At 35.1% G+C, this 24,720-nt stretch overlaps 1 protein-coding gene across 7 annotated transcripts in view; it reads right to left on the minus strand.

The window, feature by feature from the left end:
- ANKS1B (ankyrin repeat and sterile alpha motif domain containing 1B) overlaps positions 1 to 24,720 on the minus strand; it is a 1,184,309-nt gene that overhangs the window by 946,025 nt on the left and 213,564 nt on the right. For 6 of the 7 annotated variants that reach the window (XM_029204271.1, XM_029204270.1, XM_029204269.1 and 3 more), the window contains exon 8: positions 23,662 to 23,828. The exons of the other annotated variant lie outside the window; for it this stretch is intronic. In XM_029204271.1, coding sequence (XP_029060104.1) covers positions 23,662 to 23,828 — 167 coding nt within the window. The remainder of the gene's footprint in view (positions 1 to 23,661; positions 23,829 to 24,720) is intronic. 7 annotated transcript variants of the gene reach the window in all.

Here is a 24,720-nt window from a genome sequence, read left to right on the forward strand (position 1 = left end):
CAGGAATGCTGGCTATCACATAAACAGGTGTATAATACAACTTTTAACTATGATTTTTAAAAATAATTACTGACTTGTCTACCAGACATCTCGAAAATCATTAACTTCTATTTCATAGTGGAATATCTTAACATCAAAAAGAAACAAGTCAGGGACTTCCCTCGTGGTCCAGTGGCTAAGACTTGGCACTCCCAATGCAGGGGGCCTGGGTTTGATCCCTGGTCAAGGAACTACATTCCACATGCCACAGCCAAGAGTTTGCATGCCTCAACTAAAGATCCCACATGATGCAACTAAAAGATCCCGCATGCCTCAACAAAGATCAAAGATCCCACGTGCCGCAGCTGAGACCCAGCGCAGACAAATGAATAAATGGATAAGTGATTTTTTTTTTATAAAAGAAAGAAAGGGGGATATCTGTGCTACCCTTTAACAAAAACAGCAACAACAAAAAAGAGATCAGTCATTTCCATTTATTTTTTGGAAGACAAGATCTCAGATTCTTTCTCACTGTAGCATATTAAAATAGCTAATTTTGTTTATTTAAATGAGTAAATTAGTGACCAAAGCACTTATTTATAACATGATATGTGAGTAAATGCATCTAAAATTATATGTAAGTGTTCACAATAATCACTCTAAATATAAGCAAAGAACCTACTATCTATATAGCAAGCCAATGCTTAGAGATAACTATAACATTCTTTTGGAAGAAATTAAAACTTGAATTTATCACTCAGAAAACTATAAGACATTGATAAAAGAAATGGAAGACAACACAAACAAATGGAAAGATATATACACCATGTTCACGGACTGAAGAACTAATATCATTAAAATGACCATACTTCCCAAGGCAATCTACAGATTCAATACAATCACTATTAAAATACTAACGACATCTTTCACAGAACTGGAACAAATAATTCTAAAATTTTTATGGAAACACAAAAGACCCCAAATAGCCAAAACAATCTTGAGAAAGAAGAACAAAGCTGGAGGTATCATGCTCCCTGATTTCAAACTATACTGCAAAGCTACAGTAATCAAAGCAGTATGGTACTGGCACAAAAACAGAAACGTAGACCAATGGAACAGAATACAGAATTGAGAAATGAACCCACACTTATAGGAAGACTTAATCTATAACAAACAAGCCAAGAATATACAATAAGGAAAGGCAGCCTCTTCAATAAATGGTGTTGGGAAAATTGGACAGCTACATGCAAAAGAATCAAACTGGACTACTTTCTCACAGCATATACAAAGATAAACTCAAAATGGATTAAAAACTTAAATGTAAGACCTGAAACCATGAAACTGCTAGAAGAAAACATAGGCAGTATGCACTTTGACATCAGTCTTGTTTTTAGATATGTCTCCTCAAGCAAGGGAAACAAAAATAAATAAACAAATGGGACTACAGCAAACTAAAAAGCTTTTGCACAGCAAAGGAAGCTATCAACAAAATGAAAATGTCATCTACTGAATGGGAGAAGATATTTGCAAATAACATTTCTGATAAGGAGTTAATAACCAAAACATATAAAGAACTCATACTACTCAACATCAAAAACACAAACAATTAAAAAATAGGCAGAGGGTCTGAATAGACATTTTTCCAAAGAAGACATACAGATGGGCAACAGGCATATGAAAAGATGTTGAACATCACTAATTATTAGGGAAATGCAAATGAAAACCAATGAGATATCACCTCACATCTGTCAGAATGGCTATCATCTAAAAGATAAGAAATAGCAAGTGTTGGCTAGAACGTGGAGAAAAGGGAACTGTCATGCACTATTGGTGGGAATGTAAATTGGTGCATCCACTATGGAAAATAGTATGGAGGTTCCTTACAAAACTAAAAATAGAGCTACCATATGATCCAGCAATTCTCCTCCTGGGGATTTTTCCAAAGAAAACAAAAATAGCAATTCAAAAACATATATGAACCCCTATGTTCACTGCAGCATTATTTACAATAGCCAATATATGGAAGCAACCTAAGTGCCCATCCACAGATGAATGGATAAAGAATATGTGATAAACACACAGACATACACAAACACACACAATGGAATATTACTCAGCCATATAAAAGAATGCAGTCTTGCCATCTGCAAAAACATGGATGGACCTAAAGGGTATTATGTTAAGTGAAGTAAGTCAGAGAGAGACAGATACTGTATGATTTCATTTATATGTGGAATCTAAAGAGCAAAATAAATAAATAAAAATAACAGAACAGAAACAGATTCATAGATACAGAGAACAGGTGGTTGCCAGAGGGGAGGAGGTCAGGGGAAGAGAGAAAAAGGTGAGGGAGGTTAAGAAGTACAAACTTCCAGTTATAAAATAAATGAGTCATAGGTATGAAATGTACAGCATGGGGAATGTGGTCAATAATATTGCAATAACTTTGTATGGTGACAGATGGCAACTAGACTTGTGGTGACCATTTGGTAATGTACAGAAATATCGAATCATTATGCTGGGTATCTGGAACTAACATAGTGTTTTAGGTCAATTATACTTTTAAAAAAGCTTGAAATTATCTTTCACAAAGGCCTAAATTTTTGTTATATAAAAGATATTCCATAATTTTAACTAGGAAGATTTTAATTAATAAATGCATGCTTAAATATGGGACTACCTATAACTAGTGGAAAACTTTCTATGAATTAGAACTATAAAAATCAATATGTATATAAAGAAAAATTATTTAAATTGTAAAAGATATTATGCAGCCAATTCTGGTTAGGTGATTACCAACCTGTTTTCTCTATTTCTTGGATACGTAGCTAGACTATGTTTCTTATTTTCCCTTGCAGATTGGAATGGTAATGTGACAATATGAACAAGCACTGGTCAATGGAATATGAGCAGAAGTGATGTTTGCTGTTTCCAAGCCCATCCCCTACAACCCCCTACCTGTATCCTCCACCATGTTTACCCTCTGCCACCTTTTACAGATGAGCCAGATGACCTTGGAAGCTTGTGCTCAAGATGTCAGAGCAACTAGATGGAAGGAATCTGGGTTCCAGAATTCCCCCTTGGAGGAGGGCTACCTGCTGAACAGGAACACTTACTATGGACTTTAAATGAGAAATAAATGTCCATTATATTTGAGCTATCATATGACTGGTCTTAATTTTTTTAAACAGCTAGCACTACCTTAACTAGTATACCTTATTATATCACTAACATATGACCACTAGCAGTCATGATTTGTTTTGTTGCTCTAATTTAAAAATTATAATATCCCTAAAACTCAATATAAATACATTAACTTCAAAATGAGAAATATTTTAATGTTCATAGTCTACATTTTAAATAAAATTATTTTTCAAAGATTATTCTTTGTTTAATCCAGCAGACCCTAAACTTTCTTTTAACAGTTAACAATTTTAACCTTATTAATGGCCTTAGTGATCAATTCGATTTTTAACTAGATTTAACTGGCCAAAAGACTTGTCATTTTTTGGAAGTCAGGATAATGTAACCTCTTCTATTAAGACAAAAATAAAAATAAGAACAAGTCTAATCAGTTTTATCACATAAAGTATCTCAAAAGTAACAAAATATTTCAAGAAAACTGCCAGAAAATAAATTTAGAATAACTTTAAGAAGTAAAAATGGTCCCATCAGCATAGCCCTCATTTGGTAAGAATGAATGTGCATTCAGAACAAACAGATAAAAACAAAAGAAAACCACCCTTAGACAAGATTTTGAAGTACAAGTTTTTCTCAATTTCCAGTCAAGCATTTGTGATCACTTTTCTAACATTTATCTATCCACCCATCCATCCATCTAGTCATTCATTCTTTTGTCCATTGGTTCAATAAATATATATTGGTCTCCTTTTATGTGGCAGGCATAGTGTTAGAATCTGAGAATATGCCCTCGAGCAGTTCATAGACTATTATTTTCAAAAATAAGAAACCAAAAAATGTATAATTACTTACTATAATTAAAATCACAATAAGTACTCTTAAAGAACATTAGGACTCTGGACTATATGAAGCCTTTGGAGGAGAACCTATTCCAGACCAAGGAGAGGGTTCAAGGATGGGCTAAGATTGGAAGGAGGACACATTAGAGTCAAGTTCTGATAGATGATGAGAATTAAAAATGGCAAAATTGGTGTGAGATGGAGGAGAGTGTAAGAACTTCAGGCATGTAAAGACAGGTAAAAAAGAGTATGGAAAACTCATAGAGATACTGGTTAGTGGGGAATGTAATGAGTGATGAGAACACAGAACTATACAGGAGTCAATCCATGACATGCCCTTATTTCCTTACTCCATTATGAAGTGGTCATTGTCATTCCACATTTTAATGTCCCTCCCACACTGTATTCAAACAGGACAGAATTACCTTCTCATTTTCACAGCTATTTCTTTCTTTCAACACACTTTTTAAATTGAATAGCTACAATGTATCAGGCAACATACTAGATTCTGGGGATATAAGAATAAATAGTTCCTCTCCCCCATTTTCCAGAACACTTTATACTATCATTTACTGGATTGTTTGGCAAAATATTTTATCACCCTGTATTTCTATTATTTGGTAATATATATGCTTTCTCTGCCAGACTCCAAGCTCCTGAGAACAAAAAAAAACAAATAAAAAAATTGCCTTATTCACTTTTTACCCACCCTAAAACAGTAGCTGGTACATAGTAAAGGTACAATGAATATTTATTGATTGGATGAACTGAAGCAATTCAGAAAAATGGATCAGCTCTAAAACAAAAGGCTATCTTTTTTTAAAGCAGACTTTATTTTTTAGAGCATTTTTTAGGTTCACAGTAAAACTGAGGACAAGGTACAGAGAGTTCCAAAATGCTATCATTTTAGTTTTTTCAGTATAGAATGAGGCTTTTTAAGAATATAAAATATCATACTGTGTCTTTTCTATTTTGTAGAATACTTACATTAATTTATCGGTAAGTAATAATATTTTCTTAATGTAGAGCCCTTTCACAATATACCTTTATACATAATTTATAATTTTTTATATTGGAACCTTATTAATGTTACTAAAGATATGACTAGAATTCATTTTTTTATCCATACAAAAATATTTATTGAGCACTTACTATTCACAAGGCCAAAAACTATGTGAATTGCTTACCATTTATACTTTATTGTCATGAACTATAATAATGATTATGTAATAAATAAAATATGTCAAATTAACTTCTCTTTGTCCTTAATTATAAGCCCTAGTCAGATCTTGTGGCAAAAGAACAATTTCACTCAACATCCTATTTCATAAGTAATATACTTTAAAATGAAGGCTAATTAGTTGTTAAATTGTGTGATTACATAGTATAATAATTATAAATTTATTTGAAGTTCAGCTTTTTTAAATGTAAGATGTACTTTTCAATTCTGGAATTTCCATTTCATTTTTTAATAGTTCCTATTTCTCTTCTGAGATTCTCCATCTATTCAAAGAAAAAAAATTGGTCTGAGCTGGAGTAACTAAGGAGGTTACTATATAGAGAAAGAAAGACTTGAAATACACCTTGTAAGATGAACAGGATTTAAACAAACAGGAACAACAGAAGAATGAAAGGGAATGAGCAAAGACATCAAGAAAGAAATGCCTGTGATATGTTTAGGTAAATGACACAAGAACAGGGTATACTGGTGGGAGGAGGGAGAACAGAAAGCAATATCATTGGATAAGGAAGAACAGGAGCAGAATGGGAAGATCTTGACATTCTTGAAGTCCAAGAAGAGGAATTTGGCCACCATATAGAAGTCAAATAAGTCTCTCATCTACTTCTTGACAAAATAAGTCGTGGAATACACACTCCATTTCAGGAAGGCTTGTCTGGTAGTGTTATATAGGTGTGGGTCAGAATTAAGACAGATTGACTATAAAGGAAGGAATAAACTTAGGTTCAGTATCTTCTATGCGTCCAACACATTGTTAAACACTTTTTATACATTCGCACATATTGTCTTCCTGACAACTCGTAAGGTAGGAATTACCATGCTCATTTTATAGAAGAGGAAACTAAAGCTCAGAGAAATTGAACTAGCCCAGGCATATAGCTAGTAAATAGAAACCTCAGGATATAAACCCTATACTGTACAACTCCAAAATATATGCTCTTTCCACCACACAGATGACCAGCTCAGAAACTATATAATCCAAATGTAGAGAGCTGAGGGCCTACAGTAGAGTTAATTTATTTCATTCAATAAATATTTATCGTTTATCTGTCATGTGCCAAATATCATTTTAAACACTGGGATGACAGTAGTCAACATCAATAAAAAAAATGATAAACTCTGCCCACAGTGAAGCTTATATTTTAATCAAGGGAGCCAAACAATAAGCACAATAAATAAGTAAAATCTATGGTATGTTAGATGATGATAAGTGATATGGAGAAAAATAAAGTGGAAGTGGGGATAGGAATTGCCAGGGTGGGTAATTTTGAATACGGTGATCAGGCAAAGCTACACAGAGAAATTGATGCTTGATAAAAACCTGAGAGAGTAAACCATAAAAATACCTGGGAAAGAGAGCTCCAGACAGAAAGAACAGCAAATGTAAAAGTTTTGAGGCAGGAGGGTGCCTGGTGTTTCACAGGAATGACAATGAACCAAGTATGGCTGAAACAGTGTGAGTGAGGGACAGAGTAGTGGAAAATGAAGCATGAGACGTAAGGATGGGGCAAGGGCAGGTATGTAGGTCATGCAGCACCTGCTGAACCAGTGTAAGGACTTTGTCTTTTCCTCACGGCAAGATGAGAAACTGCAAGAAGGTTTTGAGCAGAAAAGTGACATGATATAACTTATATTCAAAAGGACTTCTTTGGTAACTCTTTTGTGAATACACTGTATGGGGGTCAGTGGTGGTAAAAGGAACCCAAGTTTGGAAGCCTCTCAAATAATCCAGGCAAAGGATGATAGTGTCTTAGACCAGAATGGCAGTAGTGAAGCTGGTAAAAAAAAAAGTGGTTGTATTCTGGACACATTTTGAAGGAAGAGCTGGTAGGATTTGAAGACCAACTGTTTATGGGGCATAAGAAAAGAATAGTAAAGGGGCACTCCAAAGTTTTTGGAGAGAAAAAGTTGGCTGAACAGAGCTGCTATTTATTGAAATGGGAAAACTAAGGGACCAGCAGGTTTGAGGGGGAAATGCAAAACTTCATTTTTATTCCTGTTAAATACAAGAGTTTGGAGTCCAGAAGGGCATTCAAGCTGTAGCTATAAATGTGGGCTGTTCTGGTCCATAGTAGGTATTTAAAGCTGTGAGAGTGTTCAGCATGCTTAGCCAAGAAATTCTGTACAGATAAAGAAGAGAAGTCTCCAGGAACTGAGCCCTAGGAACTTAGTCAGGGATATGAGGAGGAACCAGCAACGGAAACTGAAAAGGAGTAGCCAGTTTAATAGGAAGAAAACCAGGAGAATGTGATGTCTAGGAAGTCAAGCAAAGAAAGTGTGCATATGAAAGAGGAGGGCATGATCAACACTGTCAAATGCTCCTCAAAGATCACGTTAAGAAAAAGATTAAGAAATGTCTATTGGAATTAGCAATTGGAAGTCACTGGACACCTTGACAAGGCAGTTCTGGCACCTGATGAAGAAGAAAGCCTGACAGGACTGGTTTTAATAGAAAATGGAGTAGAGACATTGGAAACAACAACAAGAGACAATTCTTCCAGAGTTTTTATTATAAAATATAAAATGAATAAAGAAATGAGGCAGTTCCTGGAAGGTGAAGTGAGGTCAAGCAAAGACGATGAGACTAAACAAAGGGGAACTCTCTAATAGACCAGGAGAATGAAAGAAATGGGAAAGAACTAAACGTAATACCAAAGCTTTTGTCCTGGAAGAATGAAATAACTGTTCTATTACTGAAAGAAAGATGGAAAACGGAAACAGGTACAGATTTGAGTGGGAAGATAATTAATTTACATTTTGACAGGTTGGGTTTGAAAAGACAGTGGGGGACTTTCCTGGCAGTCCAGTGGTTAAGACTCCACGCTCCCAATGCAGGGGGCGCAGGTTCCATCCCTGGTCGGGAAATTAAGATCCCACGTGCTGTGTTGCGCAGCCAGAAAAAAAAACAAAAAGACAGTGGGATGTTTGTAGAAAGAGGTCTTTCTGGCAATTGTAATACAGAACTGGACAGCAGTGAGGAGGTGAGGATAGAATTGTAGTTTTGGAAATAAATAACACTGAGTTGCTATCTGAACACAAAGAGCTGTTTCCTCTCCATGGAAGAGAATGCTCAATAAAGAACAGAAAAGAACTTCCCTGGCGGTCCAGTGGTTAGGACTCTGTGCTTTCATGGAGTGGACCTGGGTTCGACCCCTGGTCAGGGAACTAAGACACTGCAAGCCCTGTGGCGCGGTGGCGGGGGGAAAGAAAGCCAAGGGACTGTGAGAAGGAGGAGCCAGGAAAGGAAAACACAAACAACAAGGACAGTGGTTGCCTAGTTCAGCGGTCCCCAACCTTTTTGGCAACAGGGACCGGTTTCTTGGAAGACAATTTTTCCACGGGGGGTGCGGAGGGCAGAATGGTTCAGGTGGTAATGTGAACACTGGGGGGGGGGGGATGGTTCAGGTGGTAATGCCAGCAATGGGGAACAATGGGGAGCAGCAGATGAAGCTTCGCTTGCTGGCCCGCTGCTCGGCTCCTGCTGTGCAGCCCAGTTCCTAACTGTTAAGCATATCATTAAATGTATTATTCTATAATATCATACAGACATCTGATATTAAAAAAATAGAATTAGCAGTGAATTTACAGGAAGCAGGAACTTTCCAACTTTGCTCCCATGAATCAGATCATATCACTTCCCCACTTAAAAACTTTTTATTTATAAAAACAAAATCAGACCACTTTCCATGACCTACAAGGCCCTGTCTAATCTGGCTTTCCAATCCCATTCCATTCTATTCTCTACATAGTTCAGTATACTCTGCTTCACTCCGTTGCCCTCCTTTCTGGTACTTAAACATATTAAGCTCTTTCCCACCTCAGGAAAGAGTATTCAATTTTATTCCACATTTTCTTTCCTTGGTACTTTATATGACAGGATTCTTCTCTTCCTTCAGATTACAGTTTATACATCACTCCTCAGAGAGGTCTCCTCTAGCCACTGTATATAAACAACCACACCACCCCCTAATTACTCTATCTCATCATTGTGTGTGCGTCAGAATATCTTGGTTAAGTAAATATGCCTCCAGCTTTACGAATAATCAAAGTACCTCTTAAGATTAGGTTACAGATAAGAAAAGAATTTTGAAGTATACCTTCTCATATCTGATCTATGAATAGAGAATTTAATGCTTTGCACTGTGACATTACTATGTCTAGAAAAGATCAGATTCTTCAGTGTTTATGGCTACATTCTCAAAACCATAAAATGTCACTTATTCTAAAGGACAGGATAAAATTAGAGAACTCTTAAATCAAAGGGCAGAGATACAAGTCCTTATTGATAATATTATGATCTCTCTCTTCTCCTCTTCTACTCTCCCTCTTCACAGGCACACACACACACACACACACACACACACTTTTCTTGTGTACTATGGTTATGTATTAGAAGAAGGATGACACCAGTAGAAGGACAATTAATAAGTTATTATGAACATGAAACACATTCAATCTCTGTGAACATCTCTCTTCCTGAGGCCTTATCTGGCACTTTGCTTAACTCCCAAGAAGGATGCTTTGGGCCAATACAATCTTTGAAGATTATGTGGGTGAAATGACCTCATCTTAATTTATGTTGCCCAGAACCTTGTGGGTTATAGTTATGAGGAAATGAAATGAGTTCTGATTAGATATAACAGAATGGATGAAAAGGAAGACATTGATAACATCAAATTTTAAAAGAGTAGTTGAATATCCAGAAAAAATTTATTGAGCACTTACTCTATGCTAGGAATGATAACAAGCACTTGAAGTAGGTTTAGTTTCATTCCTACAGAGTTTTACATAAATAAGGAGGGGGGTCAGGGAGAAGCAGGCCAAAGTTGGATTATAACAGAGAAGATAAAATTTTAAGGACAAGTGAGCAGCAGTGAGTATAGTCTATGAATTTGAAGAACTGAAAATGAAAGGATGATAATATATTCTTTTGAATACCACTTTATACTTTATATGGTACTTTAACACCAGTTTTATTTAATTTCAAGAATAAAGTTAAGTTACATAGAATGAAAGATAAAAATCATACGATCATCTCAATAGATGCAGAAAAAGCTTTTGACAAAATTCAACATCCTTTCATGATAAAAACACTCAACAAATGGGGTATAGAAAGAACATATCTCAACATAATAAAGGCCATATATGACAAGCCCACAGCTAACATCATACTCAATGGTGGAAGGTTGAAAGCTTTTCCTCTAAGACTAAGAACAAGACAAGAGGGTGCCTACTCTCACTGCTCCTATTCGACATAGTACTGTAAGTCCTAGCCAGAGCAATCAGGCAAGAAAAAGAAATAAAAGGCATACAAATCAAAAAGGAAAGAGGAAAACTGTCTTTGCAGACAATATGATGTCATATATGGGAAATCCTAAAGACTCCACCTCCATCTGTGGATCTCAGATTCCAATGGAATCCACCAAAAAACCTAGAACTAATCAATAAATTCAGTTAAGCTGAAGGATACAAAGCCAACATATAGAAATCATTTGCATTTCTATACACTAACAACAAAATATCTGAAAAATAAAGAAAACAATCCAATTCACAAGAGTATCAAAAACAATACAATACTTATGTATAAATTTAACCGAGGTGAAAGATCTATTAATCTTTATGATTATTGAAAACTACAACACTTAAAAGAAAATGAAGACACAAACATATGGAAAGATATTCTGTGTTCATGGATCAGGAGAATCAATATTGCTAAAAGTTCCATATTAGTCCAAAGCCGTCTATAGATTCAATGCAATACCTATCAAAATTCCAATGGCATTTTTCACAGAAACAGGAAAAGCAAACCTTAAACGGTAAGTCATTTTGCCTTGATGACCAATCAAATTTGCATTCATAGGAGCAGTAAGAGAAAGTAAAGGCAAATTAGGGTCAGATCATTGGAATCTGAGATCCATAGATACATGTGGGTAAGAAGAAAATGGATCTGAGTAGTTGACTCAAAGAAATCAACATTTTTTAAATGTTATAGTGCAGTTCACAAACAGCATAAGAATCACCTAGGGAGTTTTATTGTAAGTAATCCAGCTCCAGACATTCTGATTCAGTAGGTCGAAGTGAGAAAGACCTTTTAGAAACACTTTGCTGCAGATGAGAAATCTGAAGATCAGGGTAGTATTTATCTAAGGAGTAGAACTGGGATTCAAACACAAGTCTGTTTGAGTTCAAAGTTCCTATTTTCTACACTAAAATGTTACTCCAAGTTACAAATACATGTTATTGAAGAAATTAGTATAATTCCTTAAGGTGGGGACTCAGTAAGTTAGTGAAGCTGATGATAATAACTATGACAATAAAGATTCTTTAAATGTTTAGGAAAATGGCACCTTGCTAAGTAAAAGCAAGATTATAGGGCAAAAAGAAAATCTTCTTCAAGGCTAGAATAGATTTATTTCAGCAACATAGAATGGATGATTATAGGAAAAGATATAACATATGTCAATGTTTGTCTCATTCATTTGGGGGGCAAGCTAGTTCCACTTTTACTAATATACACTTCTCACTGGTTCATTATCTTCATTCATTTTAGGACCTTTCACTCCCCATCAAATTCATTTTCTTGACTACCTCATTCTTTCTCCAAATTAAGACTTTGTTTCTCATTATTAATGATTTGGTAGTATAGACTGGCAGCTATCAACTAAATGGAACTGTTGTGAAACTGCAAGCAACCAAAACATTTAAACTTTAAAAAGCATAGATGGTAGAAATAAAAATTCTGGCAAAAGCAAGTTAAAATAATACCAGACAATTTTAAAATTCTAATCCTGAGATTAAAGCAGGCCACACAGTATCTTTTCCATCTACTGTTACTGACTTTGATTGTATCGTAGAGAAATCTAATTCTTCATCTGTTAGAGGCTGAATTGATTCCAATATTCAGTAGTCATGTCCCAAATGGCCCCATGATAAAATATGTTAGAAGCATGAGCGATTTCAGTAATTTTTTCTTGGTTACTAGTCCAATATTCCATTAGTATTAATTTGCTCTTCAAGGTGAAAAACATTTCCCTGAACATGAAGATAAGTGATTATCGCCACTGACATGTCTCTTTAAGCTCAGGCTCTAGACTGATTTCCTTCGGCATTAGGAAGTAAAATAGGATTCCTTTATAATGGCAGGCTGTCCAAGGCCTTTACTCCAAAAGAGAATCAAGAACTCTCAAATGCGCACCATGAAACAGAACTACAAATCAGGTGCATTATGGCAAATGAACAAGGTAAATGTGACACGCGGCTAAGAGCTGTCAAAAATTAACTTCATCATTATCTGGAGAGTCAGATTAGAATAAAGTTGAATTATTATCAAATTTTCAACAAAATATTACAATTAACTCCTGAGTATAAAGTATAGATTCTCAGGGAAATCATAATAGCTGAGTTCTTCTGTTAGGAAGATTAAATTCAAGTTAGACATTAGAGAGAGATCAGAGAGAATGAAAATATCAAAACAAAAATTGGCTGATGTTGCATCTGCAGAGTAGATAAAATGATCACTTCACAAACTTCATAAAATTCGAATATATAAAAGTTTAATTAGGAAGGGAGTTTGCTGCCTTTGGATACCTTAACAGAATGCTCTTAGTATTAAGATATTTTAGTGTCAAACACATTTTAAAATGTGCACAAAATAATACTATGCATCAGTTGAGCACATCATAATCAGCAAGAATCATTAACAACTGGGGGAAAACGTAGGGTGTAGGCTTAAGCCCATTTTCTTTATGATTAACTGAAAAAACTGCTTCAAAAATAGGCCCTCTCAACTTATACAGAAAGAATAACAGTGATGAATTAAAAAATGTTTATCACAAAATTGAAGATTTGAAAACTTAATAATATAATTGAGATATATGTTCCCATATTCTTATAGTAGATTTCCTTTTTCTATGTTATCAGGAATCAAACATGGTATTTGCAATGTAAGACTTCTTTGTTATCAGTAAAAGAGATGCATTACTACTTAAGAAAGGTATGAGTTGACCTAAGATGTTTGTGATTTTATGTTGTGAGGAAGTTTATAATATAGTTTAACTGGGTATTTCACTTCATCTTCAAATCAAATGGTGAGGCATTCATTATTTGAAACATCAACCAACAGAGGAAGTTCTTCTGAGATTAAAAAGACTCCTTGTTAGAGCTCTTCCATAGGTATACACTAAATTCAGTTATTAAACAGACTTTTGATGTCCATTGTGTACCATATCAATTTAACAAATGTTTATTAAGCACGTGAGTGAGGAACTATGCTATGGATACACACTCACACACAGAGATCAATATTTCCCTGTCATCAAAGGGCTTCTAAGCAAAGCCAAAAAAGAAGATTTTGCACCAATACTACACAGCAGACTATGAAATCTGCATAATAGGTATATAAACAAAATTAATGATATCTGATCCAAATAGTTGGATCTAAATAGGAGGATCAAAAAAGGTTTTGCGAAGGATGGTTTCCAATAAGTAAAAACAATAGGGAAAAGAATTACACATGGATAAAACATGTGAGCATGAGCAGAGATAAGGAAAGACACACGCTTGAGAATAATCTATTTGAAAGACACACACTTGAGAATAATCTATTTTACCAGAACATTAAATTTATCTAAGACATTAATGGAAGAAAGCTGGAAATATATGATGAAGCTAGAACATGGAAGGCCTTGAATGCCAGAGTTAAAATTCTGTTCTGTACTGAATTTGTATAGTGAGGACCAGTGCTAGCTTTGAGGAGAATGAAATAATCAGAATTACACTTAAGGCATATTGATTTGGCAAGAGTATCAAGAATAGATTGGGGCAAGTGAAGAGAGAAAACCAGAAGATAGGATAAGAGGCTCCTGCAATAATTCAAGTGAAATTGCAAGATGGTTGGGGATGATGAAAAGGTAAGGGTAGTCAATGTGGAAGATACTAATGACAGACAGGCTGACCTAATGGTTAGAATCATGATCTTGTAAGATAGCAAACCTAAGTTCAGATAGCAGCTTCACTTTTTGATAGTTCTATGACCCTGGCCAAGTTATTTTACTCTTAATTTCCACATTGAGAATAATAAAACCTACCTCATCGCACTGTTGTGAGGAATAAAGGAGATAATGACTTTAACATGCTTACCACAATGTCTAGAACTTAGTTAAAACTTAGTACTTAATAAATGCTATTTTCAGAGATCATAGCTTGGAAACTGTTTATTGATTTTTAGCAGCCACATTTCACTGTTGGTTCACATTGCAATTTTGGTCACTTAAACACCCAGAACTTTTTGCATGAACTATTCCCCCAAATTAAACCTCTCCCATCTTATATCACTAAATTTTTAGGAATCTAATTGGGGATTTTATATTAAGTCCCATTGAATTCTGTGTTTTTACTTTGAGCCAAGAATCTGTTTATTGAGATAATTTTTCATGTAAGATCAATTATTTGCCATGTTTGCTATTCCTCCCTAACATGTGCAGACCTGACTATAATAGATGATTGGTTTTTTCAAAGTAAAATACTGACTATGACTAATCCAAGAACTGAATATTTATTTAGCATTTCACTAGAGAAATCCCCTCTATGTTGACATTGAGTGATTATTAGAAAGTCTAGACAAAGCTAGACAAAGTCTATGAAACATAAAAATCAAGATGGCATGTTTTTAACAACACAAAAGAAAATAGCTCTTTTTCTGTGACTGACAGAAAACCATATTAAACTTTTTTTTTTTTTTAGTAATGAGTACACTAAGGCTTGAAAAGATCAAATATCTTCCAAAGGTCACTCTGCTAGTAAGTGGCGGAACAAGAATGCAAACCCAGGTTTATGCTATTAACTGCTAGACTAAGTTACCTCCCTAAAAAATTGAAACTCCATGCTTGATGGAAAAACACTTGTCCTTGTACTCTGAAATTCACCTGCAAATAATTAAACATGTTTTCCGATGATGATGGTTTATTTACAAGAAGATGTGCACTCACATGCAGTGTCTGCCTTCTTATGTATTTATTCATTCAATGAACTTTCACTGAGAGACCACTACATTCAAGGCATTGTGCTAGGCAGGATGTGATTACAGAGGTCAATCAAATACAGATCATGCCATCAAGGAGTCTATAAGAAGTAATATTTAAAAATGTATAAACTTACAAGACAAAATAGAACAGAGATGTGACATGAAAGATAAAAGCAATTGTGTCTGAAATTCAGAAGAGTGTCTCTTTTATCCTAGTAGCCATTTATCTAAAGGATCTTCTTAGATTCACTATAGGTACAAATTTTCTTCCTAGGGTAAAAATAGAGACAAAAATCTTACCATCCTGATTCTGGATTTTTCCTTGCGTGTACATTTAGTACATATATATGGTTAATGGTATCAGTTTCAAAATACAAATATAGGTCAACAGAATCTATGCATTCCCTAAATCCTGGAGAATCTGTTAGGACAAACCAAACCTGGGCTTAATACACAGCAGCCTTGAGTCATCACTTCCAAAACATTTGTTCAACTATGTAAGACAGGAATTATTAAAGTTACAAATACCCTTCTGAATATTATATTCCCAATAAAATAATAGTTACCACTGCTCAAGATTTAGCTCCACTATTTAAAAAATTCATATATGCTAAAGAAACACTTACAATCTTGTAAGAAGAACACTCTATATAGAAAATTCATTTCCCGAAGTACTCTGATTCTGACAGGAACTGGATGAGATAGCCACTAAAGTCTCTCACAATTCTGAAATTTCTGCATTCCTGATATTAAGCTCTAGAATTGTGTTAAAATATGTTTGAAAGTTAACTTTGTATCAGAAAAACCATTTGAATTTTAGGCAGCCTAATTTGAGTCTATTTTAAGACTTGAAAATTTTGGCACCAAATTAACTATATTTTCCTATAGACACCCCTCCCCACCCTGAGAGTGCTCTCATGCAATTTATAGAAGCTTGGCATAAAAACTGAGAAGTTGAACCTGAAATCTTAAAATGCTAAATATCTCATACTTCAGAAAGCTTAAACATAATTAAGGATTCTACATTGGGCCGAAAGTGAAATAACATAAAAGAGATAAGCGAGAAGAGTTAAATAGCTCAAAACCTGCCAACAGGGCTTCCCTGGTGGCGCAGTGGTTGAGAGTCCGCCTGCCAATGCAGGGGACACGGGTTCGTGCCCCGGTCTGGGAAGATCCCACATGCCGCAGAGCGGCTGGGCCCGTGAGCCATGGCCGCTGAGCCTGCGCGTCCGGAGCCTGTGCTCTGCAACGGGAGAGGCCACAACAGTGAGAGGCCCGCGTACCGCAAAAAAAAAAAAAAGAAAGAAAAACCTGCCAACACAACCCCTTTCAAACAATAACCTTTAGATGCTGCTTGTGTCTAGGTTTCCCCTCAGAAGAAAAATTACATAATGCATTTCATCCCTGATGCTTCTTATTTATTTCTTAGAAACATAGGCTGATGAGGCAATAATGCCTTTTTAATTTTATATCTTAAAACAATGTTTTCCTGAAACCTAAATTCTGAAATTTGCTCTAATTATCTTATGTTATCATCAAATTTCTCTAAGGCATCGTGTGTTCACATTTAAGAGTTGTGTACGTTGTTTACAGACATGGAGGGAAAGCTGCAAATATGACTTGGAAAAACAAATGAAGAGAATAGAAAATTTTTTTCAGATAATTTTATATTCTTTCAAAAACCTAAATTTCAGGGGTTGAAAAGAATGTGAATATATTTATATTTCTTCAAAATTTACATTCTAGATTATATAATGTCTTAATTCAACTTAGAAAATGATTCCATATGCATATTACAAAAGAATTAAAAACAGACTGACTTTTGAATTAAAATTTATGCAAAATAAAATGTAATTTTAATTTGAGATGCCCTTCACATTAAATGTAAAACCTTCTATCAAATAGATACAATCATAATAAGAATTTAATTTCTAATTCACTTATTTTAGTAAAATTATTCAAACTACCACCTTAAGGCTAATATTTTAATAAAACCCAAACCTCCAATACAAAAATAAAAGTTCTTACATAAGACGGCTGATTTTGTATTTTAAATTACTGAATTAGAGCGCCCTCTATCGGAAGAAAAAAGCAATAAAAGCTAAACTGATGAAGAATAGTTAAAATACCCACAAAATTCAAGCCAAATAATTAATATGAAAAATACATTTATTAATAACATAAATGCTGCAAAACATATTTTCCTAACATTTTGATTTCTTTTAAATTTTGGAATTATTTTTCATATTACAATGAAGAAGTTGAATGTTTCATATAATCTAAAATTAAAGTTTAGATGAACCCAAATACCCATCCTCAGCCAATAATGTGAATAATAAACAAACCTGTTTTCCACATTTGATATTGCATTAAAATATAGAAATAATTGTAATTTAGGACTATGGCTGGACTATACTTTGAATTTTCCTGAATGATAAACTAAAAAGCTCCCTAATTCAAGAGAGCTCTTACACTGGACAGTATGGGAATTAGGCTGGGCACCAGAAGATCTATCAGATTTATTTAGATCTAAAATTCTATAATCCTGTGGTGTTATCAAGACCTCAGTTCAGATGCATCATCTGAGGCCTGAATTACCTCAGTAAGGTCCCAGCAGATTTTTGGTCCTCTAGGCCAATAATGTGCATGTTAGAATAAGCTTTTTAAAAGCACAATGCTCAAAGAATCAACACTGTGAAAATGACTATACAACCCAAATCAATCTACAGATTCAATACAATCCCTATCAAACTGCCAGTGGCATTTTTCACAGAACTAGAACAAAAAATTGCATAATTTGTATGGAAACACAAAAGACCCCAAATAGCGAAGGCAATCTTGAGAAAGAAAAAGGGAGCTGCAGGAATCAGGCTCCTGGACTTCAGACTATACTACAAAGCTACAGTAATCAAGACAGTATGGTGCGGTACTGGCACAAAAACAGCAATATAGATGAATGGAACAGGAGAGAAAGCCCAGAGGTAAACCCATGCACATATGGTCACCTTATCTTTGATAAAGGAGGCAAGAGTATACAATGGAGAAAAGACATCCTCTTCAATAAGTGGTGCTGGGAAAACTGGACAGCTACATGTAAAAGAATGAAATTAGAACACTCCCTGGGCTTCCCTGTTGGCACAGTGGTTGAGAGTCCGCCTGCTGATGCAGGGGACACGGGTTTGTGCCCCGGTCCAGGAGGATCCCACATGCTGCAGAGCGGCTGGGCCCATGAGCCATGGCCGCTGAGCCTGCACGTCTGGAGCCTGTGCTCCTCAGCAGGAGAGGCCACAACAGTGAGAGGCCCACGTACCGCAAAAAAAAAAAAAAAAAAAAAAGAACACTCCTTAACACCGTATACAAAAATAAACTCAAAATGGATTAAAGGCCAGACACTATAAAACTCTTAGAGGAAAACATAGGTAGAATGGACATATATACACTACCAAACGTAAAATAGATAACTAGTGGGAAGCAGCCACATAGCACAGGGAGATCAGCTCGGTGCTTTGTGACCACCTAGAGGGGTGGGATAGGGAGGGTGAGAGGGAGGGAGATGCAAGAGGGAAGAGGTAATGGGGACATATGTATACGTATAACTGATTCACTTTGTTATAAAGCAGAAACTAACACACCATTGTAAAGCAATTATACTCCAATAAAGATGTTAAAAAAGAAACAAAAAAAAAACCAAAAAAAACATAGGCAGAACACTCTATGACATAAATTACAGCAAGATCCCTTTTGACCCACCTCCTAGAGAAATGGAAATAAAAACAAAAATAAACAGATGGGACCTAATGAAACTTAAAAGCTTTTGCACAGCAAAGGAAACCATAAACAAGACCAAAAGACAACCCTCAGAATGGGAGAAAATATTTGCAAATGAAGCAACTGACAAAGCATTAATCTCCAAAATATACGAGCAGCTCATGCAGCTCAGTATCAAAAAAACAAACAACCCAATCCAAAAATGGGCAGAAGACCTAAATAGACATTTCTCCAAAGAAGATTTACAGATTGCCAACAAACACATGAAAGGATGCTCAACATCACTAATCATTAGAGAAATGCAAATCAAAACTACAATGAGGTATCACCTCACACCAGTCAGAATGGCCATCATCAAAAAATCTACAAATAATAAATGCTGGAGAGGGTGTGAAGAAAAGGGAACCCTCTGGCACTATTGGTAGGAATGTAAATTGATACAGCCACTATGGAGAATAGTATGGAGGTTCCTTAAAAAACTAAAAATAGAACTATCATATGACCCAGCAATCCCACTACTGGGCATATACCCTGAAAAAACCGTAATTCAAAGAGTCATGTACCACAATGTTCACTGCAGCACTATTTACAATAGCCAGGACATGGAAGCAACCTAAGTGTCCATCAACAGATGAATGGATAAAGATGTGGCACATATATACAATGGAATATTACTCAGTCATAAAAAGAAATGAAATTCAGTTATTTGTAGTGAGGTGGATGGACCTAGAGTCTGTCATACAGAGTGAAGTAAGTCAAAAAGAGAAAAACAAATACTGTATGCTAACACATATATATGGAATCTAAAAAAAAAAAAAAAAAGGTTCTGAAGAACCTAGGGGTAGGACAGGAATAAAGACACAGATGTAGAGAATGGACTTGAGGACATGGGGAGGGGGAAGGGTAAGCTGGGACGAAGTGAGAGAATGGCATGGACATATATATACTATCAAATGTAAAATAGATAGCTAGTGGGAAGCAGCCGCATAGCACAGGGAGATCAGCTTGGTGCTTTGTGACCACCTAGAGGGATGGGATAGGGAGGGTGGGAGGGAGACGCAAGAGGGAGGGGATATGGGGATATATGTATACATATAGCTGATTCACTTTGTTATACAGCAGAAACTAACACAACAATGTAAAGCAATTATACTCCAATAAAGATGCTAAAAAAAAAAAAAGAACAATGCTCAGAGTCAGCCAAAACAATTCTGATTTAGTTGGTCTGCCATGATACCTAAGGGTGTCAGTATTTTCTGAAGCCTTCCCAGATAAGTCTAATGTATGACCATTGCTGAGAGTCACTGTTTGAATCCCTCCCCAGAACATCTGACATATAGTTACCACTTTTATCTTCTAAAAATGTCACCTTCATGAAAGAACTCCCATACTCAAAAGTTATTCCCCTCAGCATCAATATTAAACTTCTGACTAGCTCCCCAAATCTAATTATTTGTCCCTGTTCTCTAAGTAAATAGTTGAGCGGTAAGGGGTATGGCTCCAAGCCCCAGATTGCCTTTGTTCAGATCCTGGCCCTGGTACTTACCGTGTAAACTTGGGAAAGTCATACAATTTCTCTGTGCCTCCGTTTTCTCATCTGTAAAATGGGAGGAATAATACTACCTATATCATAGGGTTAGTGTGAGGATTAAATCAGTTAATATAAATAAAGTGTTCCATCAGTGTTAAATATTACCGTTACTTATCCAGCTTTACTCCCCACTACATTTCAAAACAAATTCTTATGGTAAATCATCCTCATGTTAAATGCTAGGCCTCACCTTTGTGCTTTTGCACATCCTATTTCTGCAGGCTAGAATCCCCTCCCATTCATTCATTCATTCATTCCAATACAAGTGCAAAGAATGTGTCCCCTTCCTCCATATCCCAGTTTAATTTCTCCCTACCACCATGAAGACTTCAATGAATACCTATAAATCACTAACCTCTCCCTTTAAAAAAACATTCCTTTGGCCACAGGGTAGTTTATTATAAGAAATGTAGCTGGGAAGTAATGACATTGGCTCTGAGTTTGAATCCTAGATCTGCCAATTGCCAGCTGAGTCATTTCCCGAATCTGTAACTCCATTGTTAGGATTACTGTGTGGATTAGGTGGCATAAGTCATATGAAGCATTAGAACAGCAAATAGCAAGCACCTAATAAATGTCAGCTCTTGTAATATATATTTGTTGTTTATATGTTAGTCTTTTCTGCACACTGCAATTGAAGACTTCTTGGGGTAGAAATTTTGAACTCCCTGAAGTCAGAAACCGCATCTCATTATTGCTATTATAAATTCTATAGCTCACAACGTGGTAGTGACCATCTATATCAGGTGATCTGTAAGTACTCAATTAAATTTTTTGCATAATTTGAGAGTATAATTCATTTTAAAAACTTGGAAAAACACTTTTGATAAATGGAAACAGATATTCAACAAAACAAGAATGACCCAAATAAAACACAGGCTGTAGAGAAGATTCTAAGAAATTGCATTATTTTTAAACATTCAATAACAAGTTTCTATCGGATTCAACTTCTGAAAGGCCACTTCCAATAAAGTCTTTTATGTGTCTAAAATCCTTTAGATTTTTCTCATTTCCTAAAAAATAAATACCAAAATTCTCACCCTGACATTCAAAATCATCCATGGCCTGACCTTGACCTATCTTCTAATCTTATCTCCCATTGTCCCCCTTTATAAACTTTATTATTCCAGATAAATAGAACTGCTTGCTCTTACTCATATGTACCCTCTGCTTTTCTGCCTCATGTAACCTTTAATATTTTGTATGACAATATTTTCAAAGAACTCAATATAAAGTTTGTCACAGGAACAAACAGTGATTGCTTGTATGGAAGTACAACCTTGAATTTTGAACTTAACTTCAACTTATGAGCATTCATTTCTCCCTTACTACTATCACAATAACAGTCTTTGACTTACAGAAAAACTTGGCCATCATTTCCCCAAATTATGTCACCCTCTAAATGCCAAAAGCCCCTGCCATCACCACCCAAAAGCTATAAGTTTGAATTACGTTCTCCAAGCAGATCATGTAGAGCCCAAAGTGCACAAGATACCAATTGAATAAAAGAAAAAAAATTAGATCTTCTATTTTACACTTCTATTTTACACTTATTCTTTATCCTCTTCACTTGAATTTCTCTTGTAGTATATGCCCAATAATTTATAGCATATATTCGTAGAATACGTGTGTGTATATATGTGTACATATATATATATATATATAATTATAAATACATTTGGGATATTTGCTCAAAATTTGTTTACTACTGGTACCTACAACAAGAAAAGTTTAGAAACCACTGGTCTAGAAAATTAGGGCTTTCAGAAAATCTGTGGGTTAAGAAGTAGAAGGCCCGAAGCAGCCACTTAGTGGACCTGAACACCATGTACTGTTTATGTAGGATAAATACGTTTTAATTTCTAACCAACTTTCAAGGAAATGTTGAAATGTAACTGGTTTGTAATTGGAGTTAACATAGACCTGTTTTAGATTTATTTAAAACAAGGAGTTTTGTCCTAACATTAAAATTACTACAGTAAATATTTCATCAATATAAAAATTTCATTTGGTAAAACCTACAAGTATTTACTTCAGTATATATATAATTAATCATAATTATTCAAAAGAGCTTTTATTGGAGCCAATAATGTGATGTTTTCAAAAGACAGGGCGGCAAAGGATAAAAAGAAAAAACAGGCCTAGAAGGTAAGACTGGCCATGGACCTAGACAAGCAAATACTACCCTGGGAAACTGTCACTGCTCACATTAAGTAACTAAATGAAGTAAACGTTCTCATAACAGTCACTATACTTAGCAATTGTTTTTTTAGCTTTCATAAATAAAATGACATACTTAACACAATCCACTCTATTATGGGCTTTCGAAGAAAGTGTAATATTTCTATAACAAACTAAGTTCTAAAAGTGAGAAAAGGATTCATATCATAATAATGCATTTCCTTTAATACCAATGCATCCTATAAATCCTTCCTCTATAGGATAAAAGACAGGTACACAAATCTTGACTTTAATCTGATTGATTCTCTACAATTTTTCTTGCTATCGTGTTAACATAAAAATCCAAATAAGCAAGAATCTCTAACACATGATTTAAATTCTGAGCTTATAGGTTGCATGCAAATCCATTTGGATTTGCATAAGATTATAGAAATATGCTGGTCAAACTTTCCACAACGTCTCTCACCTATTATGACTTACGGAGTGGCTGGGGAAGTATATACGCATGGCTCAGCTTTGTCTTTCTTCTTCAAGATGGGGTTAGACTCAGATCATAGAGAAAACAGGGAAAAGAGACAAGAGGAAGGTTTTCTTTTTTCTTTGGAAACCAATATCATTATGCCCAATAAAACTAAAAGAACATAAAGAAACTATGAATTCATGTGTTAAGAGGGTCTAACAGTGAGATCATCACAATCCATAAGCGATTTATCAAAGCATTTCTTCCCTACACATGCAGTGAGAATGAAACACCAATGAATATCAGGGCAAGAGCAACAGGAAGCTTGACATTTGACACTGGCTAAATCTGAAGATAGGATAACACATAAATCCTATGCCTCTCAGGTACACAACAAACTGGCAAAGACAGACGCATTGTCTTCTTTCCCCCCTTACTTACTACACTCTGGCTTCCATTTTTCCCAAGTTCTTCCTCTGAAATCTTGCTCAAATTATCTAAGTAGTGGTCTGATATTGTGTGGCACAAATCTTCAAAAGAATAATCCTTTTCTTGACAGAGCTTTATTTCATCCAAGAGTTTTGATAATTCACCAGTCACAGTTTCACCTGTAAGAAAACAGTAAATTTTTCAAAAGTTTCAAGAAAGAATACTGCTAAAACTTGATGTTAAACAATAAAAATATAACTAGTATGGTGCTAGAACTCAAAATATGGCAAACAAGATTAAGTTGTCAGAAAATTTATTTTGCTGAAAGCAAGGTACTAAATCATAATTAGTACAATAATGTTAAAAGACAAAGAGAAATTCCAGTTTTGCCTAATTTTATTCTTTCTCAAAATGGAAATAAGTATTGAAGGTTTACATATATGTAGTACATAAAAGCATCTGGAATTACAATTCCTAAGGCTTCATTTACTACAGCATTTAATCTTCAGTGGTCTTTTATGGGCATTATACTTCACTGACAGAATTCATTCAACAATTCATTAACAAATTTGAAATGGTGCTGGGAACCTGCTTCCTAGGTTCAATAAAAAGAAACAGAACATATTTAAACAAATAATTATGTAAGTAATTAATAAATTACGATATAAAGGGACAACAGAAGGAACAGATATATAATCTACATCAACTGTCAACATGACTATTTTGTAGGCTGCATGCAAATATTCATTTTTTTCTAATTATTCTCAGAAAGGAACTTCATCCCAATAATTCATTCTGAAAAAAACCTAGCAGTTACAATCCATATATAAATATTTTTATTCTACATTAAAAACATACCTTAGGAAAAATAAGTCAACTGTGAAATACCCACTCCATGTAAACTTCATGACAGCAGGGATTGCTGTCCCTTTGATCACCACGGTATCTCAGGACCAAGAATACAGCCTGACAAATAGCAGGAGCTCAATAAATGTTGACCGAATAAATGGATAAAATATAGAGTATAACTTATTAGACCTGACATTTTCACAAGTATGAGCCTTTTTGTAC

The sequence above is a fragment of the Monodon monoceros genome, unplaced genomic scaffold, assembly GCF_005190385.1.
Source record: "Monodon monoceros isolate NGI ecotype Baffin Bay Population unplaced genomic scaffold, NGI_Narwhal_1 Super_Scaffold_6, whole genome shotgun sequence".
In the NCBI taxonomy this organism is placed as follows: Eukaryota; Metazoa; Chordata; class Mammalia; order Artiodactyla; family Monodontidae; genus Monodon; species Monodon monoceros.